At 40.9% G+C, this 23,017-nt stretch overlaps 1 protein-coding gene and 1 pseudogene across 1 annotated transcript; both read left to right on the forward strand.

The window, feature by feature from the left end:
• The first annotated feature begins 4,998 nt into the window (after positions 1–4,998).
• LOC112763453 (bet1-like SNARE 1-1) lies at positions 4,999–6,125 on the forward strand. The gene is made up of 5 exons (XM_072221898.1): positions 4,999–5,024; positions 5,376–5,529; positions 5,701–5,757; positions 5,842–5,901; positions 6,036–6,125. Exons 1-5 carry the CDS (start codon positions 4,999–5,001, stop codon positions 6,123–6,125), a joined length of 387 nt encoding a protein of 128 aa, XP_072077999.1.
• A 24-nt stretch (positions 6,126–6,149) lies between these two features.
• Positions 6,150–7,505, forward strand: LOC112763454 (pyruvate kinase 1, cytosolic-like; annotated as a pseudogene).
• Positions 7,506–23,017: the final 15,512 nt, after the last annotated feature.

Here is a 23,017-nt window from a genome sequence, read left to right on the forward strand (position 1 = left end):
TATGTAGACCACTTGTGGTTGTCAGGCACGCGGATCTTGGCTAAGCGAGTAACAAAGATAGTGGGTGATTGTCACGGGTCACCCCTTCATTCTTACTTAACTAAATTAATTACAAGTTTATATCTTGGAGAAGAAGTAAGCGTGAATTGAAAGAGAAACAATAGTACTTGCATTAATTCATGAAGAACAGCAGAGCTCCGCACCTTAATCTATGAGGTGTAGAAACTCCACCATAGAAAATACATAAGAGAAAAAGGTCTAGGCATAGCCGAATGGCCAGCCTCATAATGTGAAAATAAAAGTGAAAAGAGGGTTTCCAAAACTTCCGAATACAATAGTAAAAAGTGCTATTTATAATAAACTAGTTACTAAGGATTACATAAAATAAGTAACTAAGTGCAGATAGTGCAGAATCCACTTCCGGGGCCCACTTGGTGTGTGCTTGGGCTGAGAATTGAGCTTTACACGTGCATCGGCCATTTTTAGAGTTAAACGCCAGCTTGGATGCCAGTTTGGGCATTTAACTCCAGTTTGAGTTGGCGTTTAAATGTCAGTTTGGGCCATCAAATATCGGACAAAGTATGGACTATTATATATTGCTGGAAATTCCAAGATGTCTACTTTCCAACTCAATTCAGATAGCACCAATTGGGCTTCTGTAGCTCCAGAAAATCCACTTTGAGTGCAGGAGGGTCAGAATCCAACAGTATCTGCAGTCCTTTTTCAGCCTCTGAATCAGATTTTTGCTCAGGTCCCTCAATTTCAGCCAGAAAATATCTTAAATTAAAGAAAAATACACAAACTCATAGTAAAGTCCAGAAATGTGATTTTTGCATAAAAACTAATAAAATATAATGAAAAGTAACTAAAACATACTAAAAACTTTATAAAAACAATGCCAAAAAGGGTATAAATTATCCACTCATCACACACTTTGCTAGGAAGTCCAGAAAGCAGATGGAACTAGACCCTAAAATGGTAGAGATATTCAAAAAGATTGAGGTAACCATTCCACTTTTTGATGCCATTCAGCAGGTACCTAAATATGCTAAGTTTCTAAAGAATTTGTGCATGCATAAAGATAAATTACAAAATTTAGAAACTATTCCTCTAGGTAGTTCCATTTCTGCTTTAGTGGGTGATATACCTGAAAAATATAGTGACCCAGGTCCATGCATGGTTACTATTACTATAGATGGTGTGAAATTTCCTGACTGTATGTGTGATTTAGGAGCGTGTGTTAGTATAATTCCATTGTCTGTATATGATGCTTTGAGGCTCCCTCCCTTAAAAAGGTTGGCAGCTCGTTTTGTTTTAGTAGATAAAAGCATTATCTCTGTGGTTGGAATTGCTGAGGACGTGCTGGTGAGCATTAAGGGGGCTCACATTTCCTATTGACTTCTATATTTTGGAGATCCCCCCTAATGACTCAGGAAGACCATCATCTATCCTGCTTGGAAGGCCATTCATGAAGACTTCAAAATTCAAGCAGGATGCTTTCTCAGGAACTTACTCTTTTGAGATAGATGGCAGAGCAGTGAGCTTCAATCTAGATGAAGCTATGAAGCATCCTCCTGAAGATCATTCTATCTTCCAGTGCGACATCATTGATGAGACGGTAGCTCCATTTCACCAGGAAGAAGTAGAAGAGAGGCACATGGAACAAGATGTAAGTGTGGTGACGCCCCCTGGACAAGACGAAGACACGTTACAACCATCACTAGCTCTAGATGATCAAGTGCCTAGCCATAAGCAGAAATTAGAATTAAAGCCCCTTCTACCTCACCTCAAGTACGCTTACCTTGAGGATCATCAGAAGCACCCAGTTATCTTTGCAAGGGAACTCACTTCCCAACGGGAGGAGTAGCTACTCAGTGTGCTAAAAAGACACAAGAAAGCAATTGGGTGTAGCTTAGCAGATATAGTAGGCATCAGCCCTCAAGTTTGTGAGCATAGGATATTTTTAGAAGAGGGAGCAAGGCCTGTCCATCAACTTCAAAGGAGACTGAACCCCACCATCTTTGAAGTTGTCAAGAAAGAAGTGATCATGCTACTTGAAGCAGATATCATCTACCCCATCTCAGATAGTGAATGGGTCAGTCCAGTACAAGTGGTACCCAAGAAATTTGGAGTCACAATAGTAAAGAATGAGCATGGAGAGCTCCTGACAACTAGAGTGCAGAATTCATGGAGAGTTTGCATTGATTACAGGCGTCTCAACCAAGCTACTCGCAAAGATCATTACCCCTTGCCATTTATTGATCAGATGTTTGATCGCCTGTCAGGTAAATCACATTACTGCTTTTTAGATGGTTATACAGGCTATTTTCAAATTCATATAGCTCCTAAAGATCCGGAGAAGACTACTTTTACATGTCCCTTTGGAATGTATGCATACAAAAGGATGCCTTTTGGCTTATGTAATGCCCCGGCTACTTTCCAAAGATGTATGATGAGTATCTTCTCAAATCTTATTGAGAACTGTATGGAAGTTTTCATGGATGATTTTAGCGTATATGGTGATTCATTCAGCCTTTGCTTGGATAGTTTAGCTAGAGTATTAGACAGGTGTGTTAGTTCAAACCTTGTTTTAAATTTTGAAAAATGTCACTTTATGGTAAGACAAGGTATTATACTAGGACATGTTTTTTCTAATACTGGTATTTCTGTAGATCTAGTAAAGGTAGATGTCATTTCTAGTTTATCTTACCCCTTCTCCGTGAGGGAAGTTCGTTCGTTCCTTGGCCATGCAGGTTTCTACAGGAGATTTATCAAGGACTTCAGTAAGGTAGCATTGCCTTTATCCAGACTGCTGCAGAAAGATGTTGAGTTCGAGCTGAGTAAGGACTGCATGAATGTATTTGATCAGCTGAAGATCGCCTTAACTCAAGCTCCGATTGTGAGAAGACCAGACTGGAGCCAGCCATTTAAGATTATGTGTGATGCCTCCAACCATGCAGTAGGAGCGGCGCTGGCTCAGCGTGAGGGTAAGGATCCTTTCGTAATTGCTTATGCTTCTAAGACCCTAGACGCTGCTCAGTCTAATTACACTACCATTGAAAAAGAGCTTCTGGCTATTATTTTTACTCTGGATAAATTCTGAGCCTATTTACTTGGTACTAAGGTGGTAGTGTACTCGGACCATGCAGCTCTAAAATATTTATTAGCTAAAAAAGAGTCCAAACCAAGGTTGATACGTTGGATACTGTTGCTGCAAGAGTTTGATTTTGAAATTAAGGATAGGAGTGGTTCCCAGAATTTAGTGGCAGACCACTTGAGTCGCTTTGAGCACATCAAGGATGACTCCACTCTTATCAATGATGCTTTTCCATTTGATAGCTTGCATGCAGTATCTGAAGTAATTCCTTGGTATGCACCTGTAGCTAATTATCTAGTTAGCCATAATTTCACTACAAGAAAAACGGCCTATGGCCACGCTTTTTTGTTGCCACGCTTCAAAAGCGTGGCCAAAAGTGGTCAATGGCCACGCTTTTATGAGGGTGGCAATAAATTAGAGATTTGGCCACTTTTTTTATCGCCACGCTTCAAAAGCGTGGCGAAAAGTATCAACGGCCACGCTTTTGTATGGGTGGCAATTGGTTAGAGAAACGGCCACGCTTTTTTTTGCCACGCTTCAAAAGCGTGGCCATAGAGAGAAACAAGGACGTTTTGAAAGCGTGGCGATAGGGTTTCATTACGGCCACGCTTACAAAGCGTGGCCATATCCTAATACGCTTTTGGCACGCTTTAAAAGCATGGCCAAAAGGTTCTTTTCTGCCACGCTTCAAAAGCGTGGCCGTAGAGCAAAACAATGACGTTTTAAAAGCGTGGCGAGAGGGTCTCCAACCCATTGACCCTAACCCGGCCCCTGACCCAGCTCCCAACCTGGCACCAACCCGGTCCCCAACCCAAAGACACTAACCCTAATCACTCGAAACCCTAAGCCTGAAGAGCGCCTCCCATTAGCCTTAGCCCTTCACCCTTCACCTTTCGCACTTCGCCGTGAACCCTTCGCCCTTCGCCCTTAGCCTTCGTCACTCGAAACCCTTCACTCTTGGTTCTAAAGCTCCTTCGTTTCTTTCTCCCTTTCTCCCTCCGTTTCTTTCATTCACAGAAACTCAGCCAAAAAACCCTAGCACTGTAAGCCTACACCACCGCCGCCGCAAGGAGTGGCATACTGCTGCCGTCCGTCTGTCTATCTTGCTTCCCTCGTGCTCCAAGTCTTCAACCCCCGTTCGCTGTCACCGATCACAGCTGCTTTCTTGAGCTCGGCATCCGTCGTCTTTGTCTGCTCAGCTGCGCTTTTGCCGCCGTTGGTTGCCGTTAACGTTCGTGTCTTCGTTCAGCCGTCGTCTTCGTTTGTGTTCTTCGCCGTTCAAGTTTGCTCGGCGTTCACCATTCGCGTTCACTCGCCGTTCACCGTTCGCATTCGCGTTCGTCTGGAAGCCACGTTGCCCTGCTTCAAACTCTACAACCAACCCGTGCGCTCCACCTAGCCGTCGAACTGCTCTCTTTTGTCGCCGCCGTGAGTTCTCTAAACACACCACCAGACAATACACTCACACAACACCAATACTCTGCTTGAAACTCTGCAACTTCTTATTTCTATTACAATAAGTAACTATTTAATTTGGCAGTGGTTTGGATCTTTTTCATAGACTGAATTAATGTATACAATATTATGTTCTCTTCTCTATCACATTGATACTAAGCTTTGAATTCTCTTATTTCGTTTCAAGTTTACCGCACTCAACATGTTGGATGAAATGCTTTAACCATATTTCGGGTTGGTTTTATGAATAATCTTGATACTAGTATCTAGTAAGCTAATTTTATGAAACTATCCTTATTTAGTTATACTGAATTACCACTTATTTATGTTTTCCACTCTATTGTTCAGCATAATTAGTTTAAAGATATAATTGGTCAAAAATAATTAATATTTTCTTGATATTTAAATGTGACAGGTAATTTTAAACATGAAAAAGAACTTCTAAAATGGCAGATACAAAAGAAATTGAAGGGTAACTTTTCTGGTGGAAATTGGGTTATGCTGGACTAGTATTTCGTTTTCCCCCCTTTGATTAGTTCTTTTGGGATTTTGATAACTTGTGAAGGGTTATTTTAACTTACAAGTTTGTTATTTTGAAATACGCAAGCATTCACAGGTGACGGTAGAAATACTGAAACAAATTTTTTGTTCCTCATAGATAATTTGCTTATCTTGAACATTTTATGAAATCATGGAGATGTCTGATGGAAAGACTGTAAAACTGTTTCAATGTATGGTTTATGCAAAGGAAATCACCTTGCTTTTGTTTATTATCTAACTTTTGCCTCTTACTATTTTGTTATAAACCTTTTCCCTATTTCAGAGATGCCCGGAACAGCAAAGTTGCTCTGTTTGACGGCATTGAGGAGGGAGGCATCCGAGCATCATCAATTTACTCCTCCTATAATGAAATTGATGAAAAAGATAACGAACGAGCAATGGGTGGATTGCAAGATAGAGTCAGTTTGTTGAAAAGAGTAAGTTTAATTTTTCTTGTAAAATAATCTAGACCTAAGTTTGTTCTTCCTGTATATTATACTTGAAGAACGCTGTGAATTATGATCATTTCCTCATTTATTTCTTTTCAACTGTTGATAACCTTCTTATTATTTTGATGTGTTAACGTGTTGTTGATGTGATTGTAACAGATCTCAAGTGATATACACGAGGAGGTGGATAGTCATAACCGGATGTTAGACCACATGGTTTGCATATAACTATAAAAAATATTTACCATTTGCACTGCTACTTTTTTGTTCTTCTTTGATAAAATGTTGGTATTTGTTTAAGGGAATGACATGGATTCTTCAAAAGGAGTTCTTTCAGGAACTATGGACAAATTCAAAATGGTATGTGGATTGTGGAATTGTAAAACCCTATGGCTTTTGCAGTAGAGTTTTCATCTGGTTCTGATTTTTCTTTGTATTTGTTTTCTTCTCTACTTTTTTCCCCACTCTTTTAATTATGTTGTACCTTCTTTCAGGTCTTTGAGAAAAAATCCAGCCGAAGAACGTTTTCACTTATAGAATCCTTTGTTGTGCTTTTCCTTATAACATACTTTTTTATGTTGTAATTCAGGCCCGTGAATTCCTTCCAAATGGGGTGATCTCAACCAGACCCAAATTTTTGCTAAGATTGAAATGTTGAGGTGATTTTGATGTCTTCATAGTGTTAACTTTTCTCTTTTAAGATATAATCTTATTGACTATGCTGATTCAATCTTATGTCTATGTTGAAATTAGGGCCTGACCCATTTTAATGAGATTCTATGAGAAGCTGATGGTATTATCCAATCTCGTGGTAATTTGGGCATTGATCTTCCACCAGAGAAGGTTAGTTTTGCCTTTGAAATTCATTTTGTTGTTTGAATGACTCATGTTGTGGGTGTAAATAGCTATGTTTGTGGTCATGTGGATAATGCATTTGATATTTGAATAAATTAAAACAAATGGATGCTTCCATATGTTTAAAAAAGGTTTAAAATAGTACATCTAATTTTACAAATTTTCTTTGAACTGAACCACATTTATGATTGTTGCCTCTGCCATGCTTCTTATTGTAAATGTATAATTATATTTGCTTTGTGAATGGAAAGTCAATATTAATTAATTTTGATTTGCTTTTGTAGGTGCTTTTATTTCAAAAATCTGCCCTATACAAGTGTAATATGGCTGAAAAACCTGCTGTACTTACACGTGTTGTGGATAGTATGACTGACAACTTAAGACCCACTCGTGCTGAAGCCACTGATGTTGCCAATGCTGTTTTGGATGGTAAGTTACCAGCTGTATGATGCCACATGTAATGATTAAGCCATTTTTTTATTGAATTTACTGATCCCATTTTTCGTGCGCTTGAAGCTGTAACTGTATTCTTCTGAATGATTTTTGGTTTCTATTTTCAGTTATAACTACTTATTGGGTTCATATTTGTTGAATTTTTAAACAAACATACAGGTAGTGATGCAATACTTCTGGGTGCTGAGACCTTGTGTGGGTTGTACCCTATTGAGACTATTTCCACTTTTGGCAGAATTTGTTCAGAGGTAATTTCATTTCATATCTCAGTGGAATAATCAATAATACACTATGGTATGACTGACCTGAGTTCATGCAAGTAGATTTCCATGATATTAACAAGCAAAATGAGAACAATTAGAAGATTAGTTTAGTCGTTTAGATTCATCTTCAACCTTAGCACATTATAATATTAACAGAAGTCAGAACATAGATTCATTTTTATTATTTTCTCTTACTGTCTTATGGTGATTTATCTTGTATAGTATTAGATCTGCATTACTTTTTCCAGTTGCTTGATTGAAATCCTCTGAATCATATGAAATGTTCTCCCATTTTAATTGTCACTGAAAGTGTTACTGTTGGCTGATGTTTATGCCTTTTATTTCATGTCCTTATAGGCTGAGAAAGTTTTCAATCAAGACCTCTATTGGTAGTGTTACAGAAAGATAAGTTCAATCCCAGATTCTATGTTGCTGCTGCTACTGATAATATGAGTCTTCAAAAGGCTCAGTTGCTGGAGAATTCCTTGGCAGATCAGGTGAATTTTTTTTACTCCAGAACCTCCGTTTATTTTATTCTATTTTTTGTGAACTTTGTTTCAGTTTTGCCATGTGTGTGTTCCGAGTTTTGGTTAACTTTTTCTTTCTTTGATGGGCGAGGGTTTTGGAATTGTTCAATGTATATTGAGTGTTTAGTCAAATTGAATTGCTGATATATGCAGAGTGTGTGCTATCCTGCAATACCAGATGGCCATGAGATTAGGAAAACCAAGTTAAAGACCATGATTGAAATATCTCGAGGCAGCGAATAAGGTTTTGTAAGACTTCTGGTGGAGTGAACGGGACTTGCCATTTTTTGACACATTTGGAAAAAGGCGCATTATTGAAAGTGGAAGAAGCTTTTGTTAATTCAAGTTTGACTTGTGCATATCAGAATGGGGATTCAGTATTCCAGATTCTTTCCATGTTGTACGAATTCACAAGTTAAGGCATCTGTTCCTGAAACTCCAGATGCCGGTGGGTAAAATCATACCATAACCATAGTGGATTGTGTTGTTCTGGTTGTGTGACAAGAAGTTCTGATTTATGATGGATGTTTATTTGAGTTTTGGTCCAGAAAATGAGGACACAAGTGAGGTTAGTAACTGGCCTATGTTCTGTGAATTTTCTCTAGAGTAACTGATGAAGAATGCTTGAAGATATTAAAGAATTGTTGGAAGGCTATACACCGAATGATGGATATGGAAGTATTAGATAGCATTGTATTTTTTGCTCAAGTTGAAAAGCTTGTTGAGAAATTAGAGTTTTGAACCCAAGATCTATTTTGTATTTGAGTATTAATGTATAAAACAATTATAACAATAATTATATATGTCAGTAATTACTATTTGATTTGTCTTGTAATAAAAATTGCATAATGGTTTGGTAATAAAAAAGGACTGAAAATTTATATTGTGTAGTGATAAAGGAAAAGTCAAAAAAGGATTTTTTTTTTTTAATTTGATAAGGCTATCGCCACGCTTTAAAAGCGTGGCCGTATTTCTCTCTCTATCGCCACGCTTTAAAAGCGTGGTCGTATCTCTCTCTATTGCCACATTTTAAAAGCGTGGTCGTATCTCTCCCTATTGCCACGCTTTAAAGCGTGGCCATATCTCTCCCTGTCGCCACGCTTTAAAGCGTGGCCATATCTCCCACCTATAGCCACGCTTTTAAAAGTGGCAATTTGTAAAAAAGCGTGGCAAGAAAAAAGCGTGGCGATAGACTGAAAAAGCGTGGCGATAGAGCAACCGCCACCCTTTCATAGGTCACCCATTCAAAAACATGGCGGTAGCTCAAAAAGTGTGGCAATAGACGTGTTTTCTTGTAGTGTTTCCCTCCTAATTTTACTAAGCATCAGAGAGACAAGCTGAAAAGCGAGTCCAAATATTATATATCGGATGACCCATATTTATGGAGGTATGGTGCTGACCAAATAATTAGAAGGTGTGTGCCCCAATCAGAATTCCAGTCCATTTTAGAGGCCTGCCACTCTTCTGAGAGTGGAGGACATTTTGGCCCTCAAAGAACAGCTAGAAAAATCTTAGACTGTGGATTCTAGTGGCCCACTCTTTTTAAGGATACTGCTACCTTTTGGCCCATTCATGGGTCTATTCCCAAACTCTGGTGGTTTCTTATATATACTGTTAGCTGTAGATTATGTTTCTAAATGGGTGGAAGCAATTCCTACCCGCACTGATGATGCTAACACTGTTGTCTCCTTTGTTAGAAATCATATTATCTGTCGCTTTGGATCACCATGAGCAATCGTGAGTGATCAAGGCACTCACTTTTGTAACAGGAGACTAGCAGGACTACTAAAGAAGCATGGGATTGTTCACAAAGTGGCAACAGCTTACCATCCCCAGACCAATGGGCAAGCAAAGGTGTCTAACAGAGAAATAAAGTGCATTCTGGAGAAGATAGTAAAGCCTAATAGGAAAGACTGGAGTACCAGACTTGTTGATGCGCTCTGGGCGTATCGGACAGCGTATAAGACACCCATTGGGATGAGCCCCTTCCACTTAGTGTACAGAAAGGTTTGCGACCTTCCAGTAGAGGTGGAACACAAGGTTTTCTGGGCTATGAGGGAGTGCAACATGGGATTTGAGAAAGCTGACGCTGAAAGTAAGCTACAACTAGCAGAACTGGAGACCCTTTGACTCGAAGCTTATGACAACTCCAGATTATACAAAGAGAAGGTTAAGGCTGTGCATGACAAGCAAATCCAGAGAAGAGAGTTTAGACCCGGAGATCTGGTTCTCCTTCACAACTCTAGGCTAAGACTCATGCCAGGCAAGCTGAGATCAAGATGGGAAGGACCCTATAGAGTAGAGAAGGTAGAGCCATATGGAGTCTTCCACCTGAGTCATCCTTCAAGTTTCAATTTCATCAAGGTCAATGGACATCTCCTAAAGCTTTATCATGGTGAGAAGATGAAGGAACACAAAGAGCTAGAGGTCTTCCTCTTGGAAGACCATTTTTAGGGTTTATCATGTATAGATTTAAGAGTTTTATCAATGATCTTCCACACTTATTCATATAAAACTATGTGATTTTGTGTTCCTTTCTCCATTTTTCCTCATAGATAAAAATATGCTTCTTTTGCATCAAATTGATATATTGTAATCCTCCTCTATTACCATTCGATGCCTTAATCCGTTTGTCAAGTGGTTTTAGAAGTTACAGGTAAAAAATGGCTAAGAGGAGTGAAGGAAGCATGCATGAATGGAAGGAGCATGGAATAAATTAAAGATTTGAAGTTTGGACATGCACGTGCATGCGCACCTTGCGCGTATGCGTGGATGCGTACACCCAGAGCCAGCGCAGTGGAGCCGAGAGAGGAGCCAGCTCGCTTATATGGCTGGGCCATATTTCCTATGACGCTCGCGCGCACCGTACGCCTGTGCGCAGATCGCGAAAGACCCTAAGGGCGCGTACGCGTACAGTGTGCATACGTGCTGATGAGCGCACATGATTTTTTAAAAGAAAAACGTGTCCAGCAATTTCAGGGAATCCCAGGCCCTGTTTTGGAGCAGAATTTTGGAGGGAAAAGCTTAAGAAGACCAAGGATTAGGAGTGTTAGGACAATTAGTCATAATTCTAGATATTTTAGGGAGTTAGTTACATTTTGTTTTTAGAGAGAGAAACTCCAACTTCTCTTTAGAATTTCACTTCCTCCATTGCAATTCTCCTTGGATTTCTTGGTGAGATCCATTGCTAATTCATAGATCTACTCTTCCTCTACTCTTAATTGATGCTCTTTTGATTCAATCTCTTAGATCTATATTTGTTTGACTTTGTTACCTTTATTTTGGATTAATGAATTGTGTAATTTTATTCAATTGCTTGATTGTTGATGATTGTTTGGATTAGATAGCTTTAATTCAATTTTCTTCTCTCAATTACATCATGTCTTCTGTGATTGCCTACCAATTATTTGTGATAATGACAACCCTAGCTATGGAGTAGATTTCTCTTACTTGGCTTAGGGGTTGAGTTATTGGAGACACTTGAATAGTGGATATCAATTGTAGAGTATGAATTGAGAAGTTGCTAATTGACTTGGAGTGCACTAAAGCTAGACTTCCCTAGGGTGAGACTAGGACTTGTGACTCAAGTTAGTTACTCTCACTTGACTTTTCTCCATTGTTAGGGGGTTAACTAAGTGAAGAAATAATCAATTCTTATCATAATTGAAGGAAACTATAATGATGGAACTTCCAATACTTACCCTTAGCCAAGGCCTTTATCTCAATTAATTGTTGTTTGCTTTTGTTAGCTTGAACTCTTGCACCAACTCTCAAAACCACAAAAGCTTTCCTAATCAATGATGTGCATTCCAAGGCAATTCCTAGGGAGAACGACCCGGGATCAACACTCTCCGTCATAGATTTTAGAATTGTTTGATGTGATATTTGCGTGTTGGTTAGACTATACTCACGATTGGATATATTGCTAGTTCCTAACCGGCATAAGAATATTTCGGTTCATTAAAATAGTGTCGTTGCCGGGGAATTGCTTATGTGTGCCATTCTATTGGTTAGTGTGAATATGTTAATATGTGAATATTTGTATTTGTCTCTCGATTGATTGTTTGTTTGATTGTTACATAGGATTAGATTTTGCTTAGATACTAATTGATGTCATGAGCTTCTTTTCCCCTTCATTGTATGACGCGATCACTACCAAATCCGAGCTTAGCCCCATTGGATCCAGAAATTGAAAGAACTTTACTTCATATTAGGCAAGCTCGAAGGCGGTTAACCTTTGAGGAAGGTGAAAAGGTTTTTACCAATTCACCAACTACATCCGAGGTGGATTCTGAATCGTCATTCAACGAAGGCACTAATTACTCTTCCGTTGATACTACTAATAGTTCTTCTTTTGATCTAGGTTTTGACTACATGTCTGCTCCAAGGAGAGTTACTCTCAAGGAAGCGGGTGTACTAGATTTTGTTCTCCAACCCCTTCATCTGCTTTATCCCATCTTGAATGCAAACTTTGAACTCAAGACTGCTCTCATCAATCTCTTACCAAAGTTCCATGGACTTCCTGCACAAGATCTAATTAGACACCTCAAGGACTTTCATGGTGAATGCTCGACTACTAGGCAGGAAGGATTCGATGAAGTGGCCATATGGTTGTTTGCCTTCCATTTCTCTCTTGAGGGAAGAGCCAAGGAGTGGTTCTATACCTTACCTAGTGATGTTGTGTCCGATTGGGACTTTCTTAGAAGAAAACTCTTTGATAAGTTCATGCCCGTGGAAATGACAGACAAGCTAAGGAAGGAGATCTCATGTATTGTACAAGGCGAGATGGAAACTTTATATGAATATTGGGAGCGATTCTGTAAACTTCTTGACTCATGTCCCAACCATATGATTAACACTCAATTATTGCTTAGCTATGTGTGCCAAGGCATGAGGGAGCAAGATAAGAATTTGTTGGATGCTTCAAGCAACGGTTCTTTGTCAAAGTATAGGATGGCGGAGGAAGCATGGCAACTCATTACCGACTTGGCCGAGTCCGCTCAACATGCTAGACGGAGAGTCAACCGTCCAAAGGCTGTGAATGAAGTTTCTTCTAGTGGTGAGACTGCTACCCTTACTAAGACCTTGTGTGAGATGACAAGCCTTCTAAAGCAACTCCAAGAATCAATAACAACATCCATCCCAACAACAACCACTACCTCCTCATCACCAACAAAGCCAATAATTGGTCCCCCAAAAAGTATGTGGCATTTGCTCATACTACTCCCACTACACGGATGAATGTCCAAGTCTCCAAAAAGATAACACTCTAGCGGCTACCGACAACTTTTATGATCACTCCTACTATGAACGCGCCAATCAAGGATACCATTCACAAGGGAGCAATTACAACCAAGGGTACCCCCAACAAGGAGGCAATTATAACCAAGGGAGTAACAACTCTAATCAAGGTTGGCGGGACAATTATCAACATGGAGGTAGGGACAATGGAGGCAACCAAAGATGGAAAAACAACACCTCACAAAACCGATACTCACAAAACCCTCCGAACCAACAACCGAACCAAAGAAGGAACTACCAAACTTACATACCACCTCATAGACAACTACCTCAACCCAACCAACCCCAAGCACCACAAATCACATACCCTTCCACATCTCTAAATTAAGATGACACACTCTGGTCCATACTCCAAGGACAAAAAGAACTCCAAAACACACTCAACTCAAGTCTCAATGGTCTTACTTCCACCCTCCAAGCTCTCATTGTACGTATGGAGCCACCTTCTACTTCCACTCCTCAAGCCTCAAACTCTAGTGCCATACCTTCTCAACCTCTACCCAACCCCAAGGGTGGCATCAATGCCGTCACCTTGAGGTCCGGAACTCAATTGAAAGAGAGGGACTCAAAGGCACCTAGCCCATTGATAGTTGCTCAAGAGGAAGATGGAGTTGAGATAGAAGAAATTGAGGAGGAGGAGGAAGCACATGTGATAGTTGAAGATGAAGACCCTCAACCAAGGAGTGAAGCCCCTAGAAAGGAGCAAGTCTTAGAGGAAGTGGCTCAACCAATCCCATTTCCCATATTGGCAAGAAAGGCTAAGAAGCGTATAGAACTTGACCCAAAAATGGTAGAGATGTTCAAGAAAGTGGAGGTCACTATCCCCCTCTTTGATGTTATACTTCAAGTGCCTAAATATGCGAAATTTCTTAAAGACTTGTGTATGAACAAAGATAGAATTCATGAGTTGGAAACCATTCCATTGGGGAGTTTCATTTCGGCTTTAATGGGGGCCATTCCGGAAAAGTGTGTTGATCCGGGTCCTTGCTTAGTCTCTTGTGTCATTGATGGAGTTCAATTTATTGATTGTATGTGTGACCTTAGAGCATGCGTTAACATTATGCCTCTTTCCGTTTATCATCTATTGAAGCTCCCACCGTTGAAGCGGTCGGTGGCTAGGTTTGTCTTGGCGGACAAGAGCATAATAACGATGACGGGTATTGTAGAAGATGTGTTAGTCAACATCAAGGGTTTGATATTTCCAACTGATTTCCATATTATTGAGATGCCACCAAGTGAATCCGAAAGGGCATCATCTATCCTACTTAGGAGGCCATTTTTGAGGACCTCTAGATTCAAGTTGGATGCCCATTCGGGAACCTACTCATTTGAGATAGATGGGAGAGTTGTAAGTTTTAGCCTAGGAGAAGCAATGAGGCACCCACCGGAGAACCATTCCATATTCTGGTGTGATCTAATTGACAACATTGTGGCCGAAGTGCATTATGCAAAGCTAGAAGAAAAACATATGGTTGAAGAAGATAGTGAAGATCCAAGTGAAGAAGTTCAAGTGACAAGCCAAGAGCAAAAGCTAGAATTGAAGCCACTACCACCCCACCTAAAGTATTCATATCTTGATGAAGCCCACAAGTTCCCAGTGATCATAGCAAGGGAACTAAATCCACAACAAGAAGAGAAGTTGCTATGTATTTTGAGGAAGAACAAAAGGGCAATAGGGTGGAGTTTGGCGGATCTAGTGGGGATAAGTCCCCAAGTGTGTGAGCACCAGATCTTTTTAGAAGAAGAAGCTAGACCCGTGAGACAACCTCAAAGCCGCTTGAATCCTGCCATTTTGGAGGTTGTTAAGAAAGAGGTAACACGGTTACTTGAGGCAGACATCATCTACCCCATTTCGGATAGTGAATGGGTGAGTCCCGTTCAAGTTGTGCCAAAAAAGTCTGGGGTAACCACAATAAAAAATGAAAGCGGGGAGCTCATAGCAACACGAGTGCAAAACTCTTGGCGAGTATGTATAGACTACCGAAGGTTGAACTCGGCCACTAGAAAAGATCACTTTCCACTTCCGTTTATCGATCAAATGCTCGATCGATTATCAGGTAAATCCCATTATTGCTTTCTAGATGGCTATTCGGGGTACTTCCAAATACACATTGCTCTAGAGGACCAAGAGAAAACAACATTTACTTGCCCTTTTGGAACTTATGCCTACGAGTGTATGCCATTCGGCTTATGCAATACAATGGCAACTTTCCAAAGGTGCATGATGAGCATATTTGTGGATTTTCTAGAGTAATGCATGGAGGTAATCATGGATGACTTCACGGTATATGGTGATTCTTTTGATCATTGCTTGGATAGCCTTGAAAAAGTTTTGGAAAGATGTACTAAAACCAACCTTGTCTTAAATTTGAGAAGTGTCATTTCATGGTCAAGCAAGGCATTGTTTTAGGATATATTATTTCCAAAGATGGTATTTCCGTAGATCCAGCAAAGATTAATGTTATATCTAGCTTGCCTTACCCATCATCCAAGAGGGAAGTCCGTTCTTTCCTTGGACATGCAGGATTTTATCGAAGATTCATAAAGGACTTTAGTAAGGTAGCATTGCATCTATCAAGGTTGTTGCAAAAGGATATTGAGTTTGATTTAAGCAAGGAATGCATGGAGGCTTTTGACAAGCTCAAGGTAGCATTGACCCAAGCTCCCATTGTGCGAGGGCCGGATTGGAGTCGGCTATTCGAAATAATGTGTGATGCCTCAAATTTTGCCGTCGGAGCCGCGTTAACACAACACGAGGGTAAGAATCCATATGTCATAGCCTATACATCAAAATCACTAGATGGAGCCCAATCCAACTACACTACCACCGAAAAAGAACTTTTGGCCATTGTCTTTGCCTTGGACAAGTTCCGAGCATATCTACTTGGTTCAAAGGTGGTAGTGCACTCGGATCATGCAGCGTTAAAGTATTTTTTGGCTAAGAAAGAATCCAAACCGAGATTGATTAGATGGGTTTTATTGTTGCAAGAATTTGACTTGGAAATTAAGGATAGGAGTGGTACGCAAAACCTAGTGGCGGACCACTTAAGTCACCTTGAACACACAAAAGGCAATACCACTCCTATTAATGATTCTTTTTCCTTTGAGGGCTTGTATGCAATCTCGAAAACCATTCCTTGGTATGCACCAATTGCCAATTACTTAGTATCTCGCTCCTTCCCTCCTAATCTCTCCAAACTTCAAAGGGATAAGTTAAAAAGCGAATCCAAATACTATGTGTGGGATGACCCAAACCTTTGGAGATGTGGGGCAGATTAAGTAATTCAGAGGTGAATTCCACAAACTGAATCCCACTTAATCTTGGAAGCTTGCCACTCCTCCGAAGGAGGAGGCCATTTTGGACCTCAAATAATGGCAAGAAAAATCCTAGATTATGGATTTTGGTGGCCAACTCTTTTTAAGGATTCTTCACATTTTTGTAAATATTGTTCTCAATGCATTAGATTTGGTTTTATTGGCCAAGAAGGATGAAATCCCCCAACAAACCATGCTATTTTGTGAGATTTTTTATGTGTGGGGAATCGACTTCATGGGGCCATTCCCAAATTCTAATGGTTTTCTCTACATTCTACTTGTCGTTGATTATGTGTCCAAATGGGTGGAAGCGATACCCACCCAGACAGATGATGCTAATGTGGTTCTTTCTTTTGTGAGATACAATATCATTTGTAGATTTGGGTCGCCATGAGCAATCGTGAGCGACCAAGTTTCACATTTTTGCAATAAGAGAATGGAAGGGCTAATGAGGAATATAGAATCATGCATAAAGTAACCACGGCCTACCACCCACAAACAAATGACCAAGCCGAGGTTTCCAATCGGGAGATTAAACGCATCTTGGAGCGGATTGTGAAACCCAATAGGAAAGATTGGAGTACTAAGCTCACCGATGCATTATGGGCCTACCGAACGGCATACAAAATCCCAATTAGCATTAGTCCCTTTCGGTTGGTATATGGCAAATCTTGCCACTTATCGGTGGAGATCGAGCACAAGGCATATTGGGCCATCAAGGAATGCAATCATAGTTTGGGTGGAGCCGGAGTTGAGAGGAAGCTACAACTAGCGGAGTTGGAATGTTTGAGGCTTGGAGCTTATGAGAACTTTAGACTTTACAAGGAGAAAATGAAAGCCGTGCATGATAGGAAAATAAGAGGTAAAGAATTTAAAGCCGGTGATCTAGTCCTTCTTTATAATTCTAGATTGATATTGTTGCCTGGAAAACTAAGGTCGAAATGGGAAGGCCCGTATCAAGTGGTGAAAGCGGAACCCTATAGGGTTTACCATTTGCACCATCCCTCAAGTTCGGATATCTTCAAGGTCAATGGGCACTGTCTCAAGTTATATCATGCTGAGCAAATGAAGAGCAACAAAGAGATTGAGGTATTCCTTTTGGAAGATGCACCTCTTGGCAAAGAGCAATGAGCTAGTGGAAGTCCAATTAAGGACATTAAACAAAAGTGCTAGTGGGAGACACCCCACCATGGTGAGATCTACCCTTTTTACCCTTTTGTATATAGTTCTTAAACTCTTGATTGTTTTGTGATTGCCTAGCTATAGTCTTATTTGATTAGTGTTAATTGTGAATCCCTTGGATAATTTGTTCATGAAGACTTGCATTGATTTTCTCAATGAATAAATTGATTTTGTGGTAGAAGAACACCCCTTCTTTAGGTTTTGCATTGAGTTTTAGGTGTTTTTGACCTTTTTGGCTTGTTTGGCCATTACATTCATGATAATTAGGCATTCTTCATGTTCCTGAAAAAAAAAGTGGGGGGGGGGGAGGGGGCGCGTGCGCGCACGCGCCCATGAGCCTTCGCAGCTCTTGGTTAATTTTCCAGAGAGTTGTGCAAATTCTGGACCAGTTTTGAGCCCTGGGCATAACCACTATCATGCGTGCACGCACTATGCACATACGCGTCCATGGCCACTCGCACAAAAGCACGCATACGCGCACTAGCCGCGTCCGCGCCGTTACTGCGATTTGCAATCCTGGGCCATCTTTCCCGAGAGTTGTGCCCAAGTTTGGCTAATCTCATGCCACTGGCCTAACTCAACTCATGCGTACGCGCACAAGGTGCGCACGCGCACTTCAATCATAATGCAAATCGACGCGCCAGCGCACAGTGCGCGGCCGCGTCGATTATCACAATTCATCTTTTGGTACTTTTTCCCAGAAGTTGAGCCAAAGTTGTGCCAACCTGTGCTGAGGGCACAACTCATGTGCACGCGCATGCGCACCTAGCGCTCGCGTGCACAACTGCATTTCGCCCCTTCACACGACTGTGCACCGTGCGCGTCTGCGCCTTTACTGATTTCTGCCCATGCACGCGCACGCGTGCATGGCGCGCGCGTGTCGATTCCGCAAACCAATTGCATTAGAACGCGCTTTTCTCCTTCAATTTCCTTTCTTTCTTCTTACCACCACCCCTTTTCTTCACTTCTACCCCCTTCTACCATCTCTACCACCTCTCCTCCGCCACCACCGACGGCAACCACCACCTCCGGCAGTTCCACACCTCTCTCGTCTACTCTCTCTTACTCTTCACTACTTTTTCTCCCACTTTCATACCCCATTTCTCTTCTTCCTCTCAAGGTACTTATCATTTCTATTCTTGTTTAGTTTTCTTTTTATTTTTTTCTTTCCTTAGTTACATTCCCTTACTCTTCCTCTTAGTTAGTTTCATTCATGTTTTCTTTGTTTGTTGAATTTTCTTTCTCTCTTCCTTTTCATTTTCTTACGGGTGTTAGAAGTGGAGATTACTCTTACATTGATGAGTTGGTTTGACTTACTTGATTTCTTTTGCAATATGTGGTATGTTATGATGATTGATAATGCTTTATGGGATGTTACATTATCACCCTTATTCCATTTTTGTCATAAAAAGGGATGCACACCAAGTGTTGATGGAAGACCTACATTACTTTTTGGTGTTACATTTGATTTAACTCCTCTATTTTGGTGTTCTTTCTCTTTCACTTGCTTGTTCATATGTGTATTGAGCTTACTACATTTCTTGCTTCATATCTACATGCTCATCCCCTAATTCTCCCTTCTTGTTATTGTTGTTAAGAGTGTGTGCTTCTCATGCTTCTTGTTTACATGCATATACCACTCATACATCACATGCTAGTGATTAATCACGATCTTTGTTATTGCCTTAGTTACATGTTGCAGCTGTCATGTATCTAAGTCACTTATTCCCTTATGCTTTGTCACTAGCATGCTTATCATTTCTTCGTGCTTCTTTGGGCTTAATTTCACCATCTTTCCCTCTTTTCTAGGATGGTGATCAAAAGAGACAACGGAAAGGCACCCAAGATGGCACCCTCACGGTCCATTAGCAAAGCACAACAAGCACCTAGAGCCAAGCCCCTCCCCAATAAGTCAAGGAGCGTTCCTAACATTGATGATTTGGAAAAGGACAATCCGGCTAGGGATCCAAACAAGTTTCCCAACCGCTATTGCGAACTTGTCTACCCATTGATCAAACCAAGGAACTTTCATGCAGAGCCTCTTCTAGCCACTCTGGCTCATTTCATTCTGCTCATCATGCCCCGCATCGAACGGCGGCAATGGGAGTTCCTATTCAGGAAGCCATGGGAGGCAAACTTGTCTTGGGTGGTAGAATTTTACACCAATTACCACTTCTCATCCCTTGCATCGGTATTTGTGTGCCAAAGACAAGTTCCTGTCACGGAGGTCATTGCTATACCCGAATCGTTCTGGATTCGAGGAAGGATGAGACCCCGGCCCAAGGGCATCACCGCTCGTTTTCTCACTAGAGAGGCTCAGGCATGGGCCTAAATTCTAGCCCACTACGTACTCCCGAGCACGCATGGCTCATCTATCACTGCCGAGTTAGCCTTGTTGGTTTGGTGTGTCCTAACAGAGAGACCGGTGCATATTCCCCGTCTCATTCGCCAAGCTATGGGCTGCATCCACGCTAAGGGGAACCTACCTTTTCTCGCTCTAGTGATCGATTTAGTTGCCGCAGCCGGTGTTCCCCGAGAGACCAAGGATCGAAGGGCCATGATCCCGATAGAAGGCGATGTTGTTCCAAACGGGAAATATCTTTATCCTCCAGCGGACGCCGAGGAGCCAAACTTAGCCGTCCCCATGAGCATTCCCACCACATCCACCGCACCTCCAAAGTCATCCATGCAACGCATAGAGGACCTCCACATGAAGCTTGACCGTTATGAGCGGTGTAACCAACGCCGATACACTTTTATCAAGAAGCTTCTAAGTTGCCTAGCACCACCTATGGAAGAACCAGAAATTTCCACGTCCACCAGCACCAATAATGAGGAAAGCGATAATGAATACGAGAATGGACACTCGGAAGCTGATCAACCACTGCGTCTCACTCAAGGCACGGAGGACCGTGCCAACTTCTAAGTGTGGGGAGGTCGGTCAGCCGACCGGTCTTCATAGGTAACACCCGAATAAATCTTTTGAATCTCTTTTGTTAATTAGGAAAGAATGCATAATTAGGTTTTTCACCTTTTTAATCCCTTTGCATATTAGTATCTCTTAATAAATCCACTTGGCTAGAGTAATGACTTCTCTCCTAGAAAACTAGAATTTTAGGGCAACCCTACCAATTTTGAAAATCTTTTGATGCTTAGCTTGCTCGAAGAATGTAATTTGGAACATGGATTTTGAGCCAAGAACACAAGCAAGTGAATTTTGAGCCTAATTGCGTGGTTGTATCTTATAACCACTTACTTTCCTTCTTGTGTGCATTATTCTCTCTCTATGATTGTGATCCTTAATTTGTTTGACTCTATATGTCCATTGTTATATGTATGAATGCATGTGCATGATTGAGGCCATCAATTTACTTAGCTAGTTACCCAAATGACCTTACCTTATAACAACATTTGCAACCAATTTTGAGCCTACGCTTAACCCGCTTATTCTTAATTTCAGCACATCACAAGCCAAAGGCGAAAAATGTAACGACCCAACTCCTAGTATGCCATGGTCATACAAGAAGCTAGGTGTTACTAACTTATCCTTCCTAATTATTAACTATTCTTTAATATATGAGCCTGTTCCTTGTTAGCGATGCCAATTTTATGGGTAACTTTTTTTTTATTATATCGTTGCGGATAACAAGGTAAGATAAATAGGCATACATTGAGAGAAATAGAAAGGAAGCATAAATAAACAAAGAAACACAGCTGATAATATACATCAGGTACACTATAACAAAACATGTATCGTTTACACAAGATCAAGTCAGTTTACATCCTCGTCATCCTACGCAGCTAATATATACACGACACTCCCAGGGCCTGGCCCATACAGAAAGCCACTAAAATGGTGCCTAGGCTAGCCTAACCACTATATAGCTCCTAGATCTCGGGTGTACTAAAACAAGTGAGAGACTAACTAACAGATAATGTCAGACTAGAGTGTCATCAAAAGAATGCCCCTTTCGCAGTCAAGCTATATCTACACGTGGCCGTTCGGAAAATCACCGTGAGGCTCGTCCATCTCCTCATCCTGCTCTATCTCTATCTTAGGATCCTCCTCCTTCTCATCGTCCGCAGCTACAACTATACCCTCAGATCCACCAAAAGCACTGCTATCACTATATAGAAAATCATTCGCGAGCACAGGTCCGTTCGCGTATATAGGGGCTACCCCACCGTCCGGTAGTACTGGCTCATCAGGCTGTGGAAAGTCAGGGATCGGCTCAGGGGGAAAGTCCCACTCTGGTGGTATCACAGGTACGTAGTCACCAGCTAACTCGGGCTCATCAGGAACGATAGGCTCAGGTTCCACCTCATTCAAAGGTTGAGCTGGTACCGGGTGCTCAGGATCATCAGGAAAAGGATGTACAGGTGCGTCAAGATGTAACCAGGATAAGGGAAAGTCATAAGGAGCATCAGGGTCAAAATGCGGGCTAGACAGAGGATGTTGAAAATCTCGATTAGGTAACTCATATCGTCTAATACGAGGCTCTAATCCCATGATGAAGTAACTGTGATGTACCGGATCCTCGTAGACTTAAGGGTCCTCGAACTCATAGAAGATCACGCCCGTCTCTATCTAAGGGGGAGGAAGGGAGATAAGGGGTAAGAACTGGGGAGTTCTTAGTAGGGTCAGGGTTGTTAGTTACGTTCATTTATTTGTTTTCGATTAGCAGATGGATAATAAAATACAGTAATGTAGTAAACAGAAGTTAAAAATAGATAGAAAAACAAAGAACAGAACACAAGCAGAAGAATACAAGAAGATAAAGCATAGACATAACACTCGAGCAAACAAACATAAAGAAATAGATCACACACAAGTAGGAATGCAACAGAGAATAATGCGCAGACAAGAATGATGCATGTCTAGCCCTAGCGCAGGCCATGAGCTCATGTGTCGGTTAGCACCTGCATTCCCGATATTTATCCGGTCACGAGTTCACGATTTCCCGGATACGATTTTTCGTTCAAATAAATGCGCATACAATTATTAGCAGCTCTATTGAGACAGCCTCTGCTTTCTACTCGCAGGAAATATATACTCTTAGGGACGGAAAATTACTCTTGGGTTGCCTCAGGGCAACAGATAAATAAACAAACATCTCTTGGGTTGCATTAAGCAACAAACAAATAAATAATATCTCTTGGGTTGCATTAAGCAATAAATATATATATAATATCTCTTGGGTTGCCTCAAGCAACAAATAACTTTTCAATAAGCCTTCTGCTCTTAGTCTCTTTACCCTGTTCTGATTTCTCTGTTTAACTTGTGTATTTAAAGCTTATGTAAATTTCGGTATGAATAGTTAGCATGTCCCAAGTATAGGTTCATTAAGTCTATACTGAAACAGTTTATCTTTTCATATAATACCTAACCCTAGTCGCAACTCAAGTACTAACTAAGTTGCCCTAGTTCGTTCACTAGTCTATGTCTATTTTTCTGTCATTAAAACTTTACAGACTTTTTCTTCGATTTTTATCTTTTCTTTATCTTTTTATCTTTCTTTTATCTTTGCCTCACTAAAATGTTCTTACCACTCCCTAAGTGTTTTATGAAGGTAATTATGA

The sequence above is a fragment of the Arachis hypogaea genome, chromosome 17 (genome assembly GCF_003086295.3).
Source record: "Arachis hypogaea cultivar Tifrunner chromosome 17, arahy.Tifrunner.gnm2.J5K5, whole genome shotgun sequence".
In the NCBI taxonomy this organism is placed as follows: Eukaryota; Viridiplantae; Streptophyta; class Magnoliopsida; order Fabales; family Fabaceae; genus Arachis; species Arachis hypogaea.